Raw genomic sequence first — 12,151 nt, forward strand, 5'->3', positions numbered from 1 at the left:
GGGCATTGAACATCTATTCCTGCAAGTGTGTGCCAAGTATGCTGTCTTTAAGCTTCCTTGCCATGCCACAAGCTGAACTAAACAATGAATGCTCAAGTCTTAAAGGTAAAAATGACATCTAACTAATTCTCATTTATTTTATCCAGCATTACATTTCTACTTAATTTTACTTGACATCATGTCAGTTTTTTATGGATTGCAATGTAGGCTAAATCACTAGCAATAAAAAAATCTGGGTTTAAATAAAAATTACAATCCCACCATCCATCCATTAACTCTGTGACCTTGGGTAAATTACTTAATCTCTTAATTTTTACAAGGTGTATAATAGTAGTATATGATTTATACATTTTAATAATTGAGTTAATTTATGGAAAGTATCAGCACAGTGGTTGGCTTATAGAAAGGATGCTCAGTGAGGAAAAAAACAGTGTACAAACAGTGGGGATGGAGGAACACTTTGACTCCAGTGACATACAGTAGCATCTGGCAATGTAACTGTATCAGAAAGTGACCATTTCCACATAATTTACAGAGAAGAATCAAGACAGACATTTTATTTTTGAAAATATTTGTTGTCATCAAAATACTTGTTCTGGGTATTGCCATTCCAATAAGGTGGCTTCATTCCCTTGAACATATCTTAGCCTTGATAAATAAAAACTGGCTTGCTTGAAACGCTTCACAAGTATATTCCCTAGACCAGGGTTAAATTCTATTTATCTGCAACATTTAGTGGAGTGCCTACTGCAGAGTAAGTGGTCAAGGCAAGTTTAAGTTGAAAAAAATCTTCAAATCACGTAGTGTAGTAGCACAAAGTACAAATACATTACATACTTTTAAAATGCACAAAGATGCATGTTAGGTATAAGTGTGAGTGCATGTGTGTGTGTTTAAATTAGTGTAGAACAAAGACAACTCAAGGCAAAACCACCATACCCTTGCAACAACAATTACATTACACAAGCATTAGTCTGAAGTCTTCTTTTGGATGTAGTTCTAATTCAGAAGATGAACTTTTTCTATACATGCCTAATGTTCACAAAAGATGATATTTATTGGACTTATTTCTAGCTGAACCATCGGAGATTTTCTCATGTAACATGTTAGTTGAATCATAAGAAGAGTCAGTCTACGCGGCTAGGCTGGTAAAATCTTCCTCACATTTTTCTTTGTTTATATTGCTCAGCAAGGACAAAAGATATTATTAGTGTTCAGACAATAATTATTGAATTTGACCATGTTCTTTTCTCTTTCCTAGCCATACCTATAGTGGAAAACAATACACTTCATCTGATTCATCATAACATAAATCTGAGCTATTTCCTGAATGAATTTAAACAGTTAGGTCACATATATTGTTCTCCGTTATCTTCTGAGTCTCAGTGGAACAAGTCTGAAATTGAGGCACATAAGACACGAAAGTCTTCTGTGTCTTCTGACCAGAAGTTCCTAAGTTGACGTTACTTTCTACAACGTGTGAGCAACTGTCCGGGAGGACCCTGACGTCATTGAATAAGCAATGGTCTGGGAATGGGCCTAACACTCTTGACTCATTGGTCAAAAACATACCACGCTCTCTTTTTTTTATTGAAGTGACGCCTAAATAAGAGACAGACTTTTCATCATTATTTTCTTCAGAGAAATCTCCCTCAAATTTCAAGAATTCATCCAGTCCTTCTGAGAATGTAAGGGGTGGGGAAATTATATTGGGATGCTGATCTGATGGTATAAAAAGTGCCTGGGCTTCTATTTCCCGTGAACTATTAGAGAAAGAATCCTTTGACAGAGAATTTTTGCTAGAGAAGCACCTGCTGACTGAACTATTTATAAGCCCTTGCTTTTCATTAGTTTTACTCGATTTAGAGTTGCTGACCAGGGCGGCATATTTAACAAATTGTCTCCTGCTTTCACCCTCGCAGGTTATTTCAGTGCTCTCAGCCTCAGAAAAGTTAGCACTGGTATGCTGTTCACTAGAACCCTTTTCAAGATTCGGGGTTGTCAAAAGTAGAGAGACCTTAGGTGCTGGCACCATCTCATCTTGACATTTCCATGACGTATCAACACTGATATCTTCTGAAATGGCTTCAGGCTCCAAAAGAAGAGGACCAAATGTCACTGATTCTGTATGCTTGATAAAAAGATGCTCAAATGTTTCTGGCTAAAAGAAAAGACATATTAATGCTAGATTGTATTATTTTTTTTCTTTTGCTTTCCTATGACATGCTTGCTGAAATGGAAGTGTGAAAGGTTAATAAAGGACATATTTTGACCACAAATTAATTGGTTTTGGACAGAAATATACCAAAACTCATATGGGAGTCTAAGATAAGTGTTTAAAAGTGGATGTGACAGACTTAGGTTTGAGTCCCATTTTTGTGACTATGGACAAGTATATTCACTTTGTTGCCTTTCAATTTCTTATAAAGTGTTTAATATTTACTTCATGGCACTGTGGTAAGAAATAAATTTGATAGCATCTGAAAGTACTTAGCTCTCAATAGAGACTTTATTATAGTTATTGGAAAGTGTTACCTTTTGACATATTCCTATCTAATGCATATTCCTATATAATATTTTATATAAATTAGAGTTGCACAAACAAAAATTTTAAACCCCAAATAAAAAAAGTTAATTGAAGTAAAATCAAATGAACAAAATATTGTCCAAAGATAGTTAAAAATAACTATTCTGGGCCTCCCCAGTGGTGCAGCGGTTGAACGCTGGGTTGTGAAGCTGCCCGCAGCCTCTTCAGCACCAGTTCCATCCCTGGCCACCAGGCAAGGTTCCCACATGGCACGCAGACCTCTCCTGCTGTACCCGCTGCTCCCCTCAGCAGTGTATTTCGTCAGTCTGCCTGTTCTGCTCCCTGCTCTGGCTCTGGTGAATTCTCTCACCCTCCTGCGCTTCTGACTATACCCAGTGCTTGTATAAATAAATAAATATTTAAAAAAAAAACTATTCCATGATATAAGATATGATATGAAGGTAAAATATTTGTTATGACTGTTAAGAACATAATTGCTTTATATCATATTAAGAATGTTTAAGACTATGTGAAAATGAGAACTAAGCACTACTTATTTGTTGAAAACAATGAAGGTGAAAGTAAGACAGACTTTAAAATTACTATTCCTTATAAATAACTTCAAATAAAATACATAGTATGAGATGTGGAATGAAGACAAAGACACAAACAAATGCATATCATATTTCTTTATAAGAATGGTGGTTACATCACAACAAAAAAATCCTGCAAACAGCCACAAATCAATAATTTGTGTGCAAAAAGCTCAACTCATACAATGTGAAAATACTGAGAAAATAAATGTAAAATAAAGAATACTGTGCATACATCACATTGAAAAATCACAACTAAATGAAGTGATAGAGTAATATGTTCAATTTTTATCATACAAATAATTGACCTTTTGAATTTTTCAACTTTTAAACTAATTAGTGAATTCAAATTTATTGCTGAAATGATATAATCAACTAATATTCAAAATGGTAAGTATATTCCAAATAAAAACACAATTAACTTGGCATCATTTTTAACTCTTATGTGAAATATATTGGTGATTATAATCATAAAAGAATATAACAAACACTATAATACTAATGTAATAGAGATATTAAAATGTAATAGTAATGTAATAGTAGATATTAATGTAATACTAATGTAATAGTAGATATTAAAATACTGCATGATGACAAATTACCATGTTAACACAACCTTTTATCTATGAATATAATATATGAAGAGAAAACTGGTTCCTGTGCCTATTTTCTTTCTGAAAGAAATCTATGAATTAGATTTATGATCTTTCAAATATTTGCTTGCTCATTTTATTTACTCTAAAGGCCACTGTGTTTCACATTTCTTAAAATTTAAATGAACCTAGGTATTAAGATCATCAAATTAAGGAATAACTATGAAAACAAAAAATACACACAAACAGCTCATAGCATGCAGTCAGCCTCAAATATTTTCTTTAAATGATGTGTTTGACACAATGCATGCCCTCAAACACTTCATAATTGGTGAATAATTACTGATACCTACAATTTTACATGTTCTCAAATACATTCAGGTGGCAGATTTCACTAATAAAAATAAACACCCACATACTATTGAAATATACTTTTTCAAGGGGTCATAAATCTTTATTAAAAGTATGTTTTTAAAAAATTATTTTCAATCATTATAAGCACCTAATTTTTCAAGGTTTTAGCAAAATGTTGGCTCTTATTAACTAGGCATTCAGCTGTTATGAATTAAAGAAAATCCTTTCAATATTTTACACTTGGATTTCACATTCCAGTAACATCTGTTAATGTTACTGGAATGTTCTTTCTGATTTTGTGTTATTTTTTAAGATTCTAATAAAATTATGAATGAAATATAAATATAAGTGATCCATATATAGCCTAATTCTGAACATGATTTGAGAGCATCAAACAAAGGCTTTGGTTTAGTTTGAAAGTGAGAATAGCATGCTTAATGTGCTAAATTCATAAAAAGAGCAAGTTGTCTGTTTTCAGGAAGAAAAATTGTAGGCCTCCCCAGGAACTGTTTATAAAACTGCAAAGTCTCCCTTTTTTGCGTCACTGTCCAACTTCCCTTTCTGCCAGAAGCTTTGGGTGGTTCAGTATAAATAAAATTAGATTTAGGCAAGAATTTCACAAGAAAGCAGGATTGGAGATTGATGTGTCTTTCTGATCTAGTCAATCTGACCTGAATATGTTGGGTCATCCTGATATGAAATGTAACTGCCACGGGCTTATGACCAGCACAAACCGCAACTTCTGGCTTTCTTTGAACGGAAATGGAAGTTAGCACTTAAGCCATTTTTAAGGCTACTGAGAATTGAAATTCCCAGACTGACCAAATTTAGACACACATAAAAGCTACAGGACATTAAAAAGAACACATAAGTGGGTCAGTTTATGTGGCGCGTTATCTCCAAAAGAATATAAAATGGAAAACTTTGGAAATTAAAATATAAACAATACTTTTACTGCATTCAGTGATTAGTGATTGAACTTGCAAAACTGTGTCAGTAGTTGCAGTTTTCACCTAGTGACAGCACTGTTCATGATCTATTTGATGATATTGCGTAGATACGTGGTAGCGGGAGAAATCATGAGTTTTTAATGTTTTATGTCCAGACAAATGATAAATAGAAAACCAGATATCTAAATTTAAATTTTTAAATTTAGATGAACTGAAAAGTAATCATAATCCAAAATGAACTGGACTCAGACCTCTATCTGGACCCCAAATTTACCCATCAATTTGAAGTTTTAAATCAACATAACCCACCATACTTTAGTTCTCAATAGTTCAACCAAAATTTTTTAGATTTTTCTCCCCTTCTTCAAAATGTAAAAATCTTCTAATACTCTATAGAATGTTGGGAAGTTGGTATATTGGGTTCATCTGCAGTGATCATGATTAGACTTCAAAGAATGTCCGTTCTCTGTTCAGATAAAATAAAACAAAATAAGAAAGCAAAATAAAAACAAATCACTCAGAAAGCAAAAGATAAGATCTTAAAAATATTTTTTGTCAGACAAGGATTCTGGACTATAAATCTTTGTCCTACATTAGAGTAATACTTCTTTTTTAAAAGGCAAATTTTTTTAATTAAAGCATCCTCTTCCAGCTTTCTCAATATTGTATCTAGGGATACTCTGCATTATCGCAGAAAAGGAGAAACTATAGAGAAGCAAAATAAGGAAAACGAAGAAGAGAAGAACAAAGAGGTGGAAAAATAAAAAAGGGATTGGGAGAACAACAGCAACAGTTTGTAAAGAGTGAAATAATAGAGCAGTGAAAACAAAATGTAAAAATTAAAAGAGCTGAAATAATGAAGATCAGAATCACAAAATCATAATTATGATTTTTCAATGGAGAAAAATGATCTAAGAAATCTGTCTCTCCTGTCTCTGTCTCTTCCTTTTTGTAGACAAAACTGACACCCGGGCCTCCCCTGGTGGCGCAGCGGTTGAGCGCTGGGCTGCGAGGTTGCCTGCAGCCTCTGGTTCCTTCTGCAGTGCTGGTTCCTTCCCCTGCCGCCTGCGAGGGTCCCACAAAAAAAAAAAAAAAAAAAAAAAAAAAAAAAACCAACAAAAAACAACTGACACCCATTGGAATAAGATATGAGTCAATTTACACAGTGAAATGAAGGAGAAAAATGAGGACACTGACTTAGTTCTTTTCACCAGTCCAACAATCTTTCTATAACACCATAGAAGATGAAAAGATAGCCCAAACGCAAGAGATAGAACTTGTTTTTTTGCTTCGCTTTTCTACTTCCTGTGGTAAAGTTGAGTTTGATTAATTCATCCTCTCCTTAAGTTCCTGAAAACCTAGAGGAGATTTTGCAAACCTCTCTACAAACATTAAGAAAAACAAGAAAATAAAGAAAACCAAAATCATCTTTTAAACAAGTGAAATATACACATCTAGACCCAGTAAATAAGCACAGGGAAGAGGGTTACTTCTAAATACTTCTAACTTGAAACTGCACCAGCTCTTCCACACCTCTGCAAAATCATTCTATCAATTTAAGAGTCTTGTGCCTCAGATCTGTTAGGACAGTGTTCTGAGAGTCCTTGGGTACTTGAGTTTCTTCTTTGGGGGTCTAAGGCCGCTGAGTTATTTAGGATGGTGTTTAAATCCCAAGGAAAAATCCATTTGGTTTGTTTCCATATTCCTAAAAAAGTATTCTTGTAAAAATTGACATAAATTTTGACAAAGGAACAAGTTTCAGCCAAAAAAACAAACAAACAAAAAAAAAAACACACAAGTTATTTGGATTCAGAGGGAAAAAATGATAGATAAGACAAAAACACCAAAGAAAATGGCAAAAAATAAACTGAGAAACACTGTGAAATGTTATTAAGGATAAAAAGCAACTATTATCTCACTATAATAAAGCATGATTAAACTTTTGTTTAATTCTAGTTCTTAAAAATATCCAGAGAAATGCTAGAGAGGGCCTCCCCGGAGGCGCAGCGGGTTGAGCACAGAGCTGTGAAGCTGTCCGCAGCCTCTGTAGCACAGGTTCGATTCCCAGCTAGCCAGGGAGATGCCCACATGGTGCGGCAGACCTCTCCTGTCTTGCCAGCTGCTCCCCTCAGCAGTGCTTTCGGCCCCTCTGCCTGTTCTGCTCCCCGCTCTGTCTCTGGTGAATCCTCTTACCCTCCCGCACCTCTGGCCTATACCCCAGCTATTGTATAAATAAAATAAATCTTTAAAAAGAAAAGAAATGCTAGAGAGAAAAGGAAAATTCTGGTTCAAGATACAGACTCAGCATTTATATCTGACTCTTGTTTCTGTAGATACTGGTGAAATAAAAGTACATGAATAAATCAAACACAGACCCACAACGAAAAGATAATCCAAGAAGGCTAATGGAGAATGAATAATTTGAAATCATTTCTAAAAGATGAGAAATGACTGAGTACAGGCCAAAGAAGATGAGCAAAAAAGGGAGCAACAGAACAGAAATTCACCAGAAATTGGGCCAACTGAAGACAAAGCCAGTTAATATGAGACCTGAGGCAGAAATTGAAAACTGCATATGGAACAAGGCTCTTCTACTTTGCTGCACAAGGAAGAGCCTTCCTGTAACAATTACTCTCCACATCCAGATTGAGGGTTTGTCTCAACAGCAACTAAAGAACTGGGAGAAACCGAGCAGCTTGGGCATAGATCTCACTGAGCACATCTTTCCTCATCTGGTGGGAACCCTGCCTGTCACTCAGGGCATCAACCTTGCTTACATGCTCCAGTCTCTCAGTCAGCTTTTCTACTACATTAAACTTACCATTTCAACTATTTTTCAGTGTACAATTCAGGGGCAATAAGAATGTGAAGAATACATTGTTAATATAGAATTGAAGGGAGGGTATCAGTTGAGTCATAAAATCCTGTCCATATATGAAAAACTTGAACCAAGTTTTATGATTTATGAAACAAACTATTGAACCACTTTGTGCCTCTTATGTCAGCAAAAAATATAAGGTTATTATTAGGTCTATGAATTAATTAAATAACAAATATGAAAACATAGAGGAAATAACAAATTTGCCTTGTGTTCTTAAATAATAAAACATGAATTATACTGTATTATTTTTCTCTAAAAAAGTAAATGTTCCTTACTCTGAAGATTAAAGCAGAAATCAGGATGTAATTAAACTTTTAGAAAGTTATCTTAGTAAAATCTATGACATATATTCTTCTTCACTCTTCATATATTCATGTTATTCCCAAAATGATTTATTCCTAAATGTGTTACTTGTTGACCTATCAAGCCCCATTAATAAGCTAAGCATTATGAGAGCCAGTTATACATAAAGAACATCTTATGAGATTATAAAGTCAAATATATGCAGAGATAAAATATAGATACCTCTGAGTCATACACAGTATAGGAAAACAATGTTACCTCAATTAAAAAAAAATCAGCCTTACAATTAAAGATATTCAGGCCTACTGTAGGTATATTAAAAATTCTGTACTCTTCTTTAATTTACCAGAACCTCAGGAAATGTGATAGTTCACCCTACTTGCCAGATGATCTGCTGTGGCATTATGCTCATCTTCACAGAGCATATATGAGGCAGTGGGGTAGTCTACAAACACTCATTGATTCAACCTACATCCACTGCCTTGTTCCTGTGTACCAGGCATTTTCTAGAAAAGGGAAAAATTATTTGGTGCAGATTCAGACTGCTTTTTGTTGAAGCAGGCCTGACTGATTCACTGTCCAGGTAATTAAAAGTCATTGTCATAGTGGTACATGGGGGGAGATATCAGAGCTTAACCTAATGAAGAGAGAACACTTTAACTTCAATTAAAGAGGCAGTAAGATGGGTTTTCCCTGCATTAGTATATACATCACAATGAAGCCCTTAAAATTTTATTTGGATGTATATTTATATTCTTTACCAAAAAAAGCCTCTTATATTAAAAAAAAAGTCCTCAAATTTAAGAAAAATATCTCCTTACTCTTTACTGTCTACAGTCCCTATTTCCAGTCTGTGAATGTGCTAAGGTCCTTTCATCACATGGCTTTGCATCTGTAAGTGGCCTGGCCTGGTCTTTAGCCCTCCACCACAAAATCTAGTTAGTGACTATTCATCTTCCAGACTTTACCTCAAATGTTGCTTTCACATCTTTACCTGCTCACCCTTCCCATCCACACTGAACTCTTAGCATTGAATTCCCCTCATTCACAACATGCAGCTTACAATTATTATCTGCAACATTGCTAAGATAAATTAAATATTTATACTACCATAATATGTAATATATAGTGTATGTCAAATAATGTATATTATTTAAAGTATATTTATTTATTTAATGTATATTATTTAAATAATGAATATTATTAAAATGTATATTTTTTAAAGATTTACTTATTTATTTATACAAGCACTGGGTACAGTCAGAAGCGTGGGAGGGTGAGAGGATTCACCAGAGCCAGAGCAGGGAACAGAACAGGCAGACTGACGAAGAAATACACTGCTGAGGGGAGGAGCGGGCATGGCAGGAGAGGTCTGCGTGCCATGTGGGACCCTCGCCAGCAGCCAGAGATTCAGCCGGAGATTGAACCGGCGCTGTAGAGGCTGCAGGCAGCTTCGCAGCCCAGCATGCAACCGCTGCACCACCAGGGGAGGCCTTAAATAAATATTTTGGAGATGGAAAGAAGACAACTTCTTTCTATATGTATTAAACCCAGTCACTATGACCTCACCACCTCATTTCCTATATCGTAAGCAATATTTCTCAAAATTTTGTTTTCCCGGGGCTCCCTGGTGGCACAAGGGGTTAAGGCGCAACCTATGAAGCTACTGGCAGCCACTGAGGCATGAGTTCGATCCCCGGCCAGCTAGCTACCCACATGGAGCAGCAGATCTCTCCTGACTCACCTGCTGCTCCCCTCAGCAGTGTATTTCAGTACATCTGCCTGTTTTGTTCCCTACTCTATCTCTAGTGAATCCTCTCACCCCCCACACCTCTGGCCTGTACCCCAGTTCTTGTGTGCATAAATAAATCTTTAAAAAAAAATTGTTTTCCCAAAGTCTAGCAGCGACCTAGATTTACATATTAGTACATTCACTGAATGAATGACAATACTATATTGCTGAAATGGCACTGTAACTGCAATGTCACCATATGAATTCAGAATGGAGGGGAATGGAAAGGAGAAAAGAGAAATAAATATTTTACTACTGAAAAAAAATCATCTGCTGTTAAGGGACTCCATGGCTTATAGTGAGCAAAGGTATAACTGAGAAATGAGGAGGCATTGGGGCTAAACTCAAAGAAATTTCTACAAAGACTATGATCATATGTAAAACTACACTGCTGCCTAGTTTGAGGATAATCTCTTCTGCTGAAAGACTGCAATTTTTATGTCCACAATACTACATATGTGTTCATTCATAAATAAGCCATAAAGCAGTGTTTTTCTGACTGCAAATCATAGGCCAATTAGTATGTAGGATTAATTTAGTGGGCTGCAATCTTTATTTTTAAAAAATGAAATAGAATTTTGAAAACAAAGGTAATTGCAAGAATAAAAGGGTTTTCAGCATTGTTTCTTTCATTTTGCATAACTACATCTATGCATATACTAGGTTGCAACATAAAATATATTGCTTAATATGAGTCATAGTTAAAAAGTAACTGAACGTCACTGTCATAGAGAACAGTTATTAATAAAACAGTCTTCGAAGTTAAACAAATTGGCAAGCTAAACTTGGCTCTAACACAAGTTTCCTAACCACTACAAGCTTCAATTTTCTCTTCTATAAAATGGAGACAAGTATTTAGAGGGTAGGTGAAAGCATAAGAATAATGTGAAATATGTAAAGTAGTGATAACTGATATTTAATGAGACCTTACTCAATTGCAAGTACTATTTTCTTTGATCTCCCAAAATAACCCTATGACGTTCTATCAACCTCATTTTACAGAAAAAGTCATTGAAAATAAAGTAAATATTAATGCATGTATGAGATTATATCTCAGTGATTTGAACATAAATAAATGGACATTGTTTTTACGATTACCAGCAATGCTTCCATGAATCCTACTTCAATACTTTGTATGCCATATGAACAGGGGGTGTTCAACAAATATCCACATGAACAAAACACAGCCCTTGAACTTGGGGTATGCTTCGCAATAAATTAAATGCTCTGGGAACTAAGAGGGAGAGTAATGCTTTTGAACCACATTTGCTGAAAGAAGTCTTAGAAAAGAAGAGCCTTAGACAGAAGGTCTTCATTGACAGAAGGGCCTGGAGAGGTGGAAGGGAATAGAAAAAGATGATCAAGACCCATGGACAGAAAAAATTGGATATGTAGGCTGATAATAGAGTATAGAGAGAAGTCATTGAGTACTAGCTGAAAGGGACTTTATTTTGTAGCTAAAGGAAACCAAGACTATCCTCAGTGACCAATGATTAAAATGTAATTATTAGATTGCATTAAAACTTCTGTATGATTATTATTAAAAATATTTTGTAGATAGTTTGACACGAAAACTAAGTTTTTTTCCCCAATTTTAGGAGGGGAAACTCAGCCTTATTTGAGGGAAATTATAAGAATTAGTAAAACATTCATTAAACTGCAGAGCTTTTTGAGAAAGCCTATTGCAGATGTAAGTACAAATTATTTTACGATTAATGACTAATTGTTTCATGAAGTACTTTAGCTTATTTCATAAAGAATGGACTATCTGCATAAAATAAAGTTTTGGTATGATAACTATATTTTTCAGATTGTAATGTTTGAGGATAGGATTATTTGTATAGTTTTTTCATTTATTTAAATGATTGTGGAAATAATTATTGGGATTAATAATTAAAGTTAATAATTAAAAATGATTCTAGGTTTTTGTCTAAGGACAATCAATTTGTACCAAAAAAAAAATGTATCCAAATATTGATTCTCCTCAGATTTGACTCATTATTCTGACATTTATCTCATTATATATCAATATCTAACACAGAAGCAATATGTCCATTGTTAACTCTCATATGATGAACTATCTACTGAATTTTGTTTCCTCCTCATTTTAGATCCCTGCATCCTGCTCTTCTTGAAAATATATTATAGACTAAATAGA

General features: G+C 34.6%; 1 protein-coding gene across 1 annotated transcript in view; it reads right to left on the reverse strand.

Moving 5' to 3' along the window:
• Window positions 1–1,301: 1,301 nt before the first annotated feature.
• The window catches only part of LEPR (leptin receptor), a gene marked incomplete at its 5' end in the record, with an annotated part of 52,291 nt that continues 41,441 nt past the window's right edge, over window positions 1,302–12,151 (reverse strand). Inside the window, one exon of the mRNA XM_084243758.1 lies at window positions 1,302–2,161. Within this exon, the coding sequence (XP_084099884.1) occupies window positions 1,337–2,161 (825 nt within the window). The 3' untranslated portion in view covers window positions 1,302–1,336. The remainder of the gene's footprint in view (window positions 2,162–12,151) is intronic.

This window comes from Talpa europaea (assembly GCF_964194135.1).
Source record: "Talpa europaea genome assembly, chromosome: 9".
NCBI classification, from domain to species: Eukaryota; Metazoa; Chordata; class Mammalia; order Eulipotyphla; family Talpidae; genus Talpa; species Talpa europaea.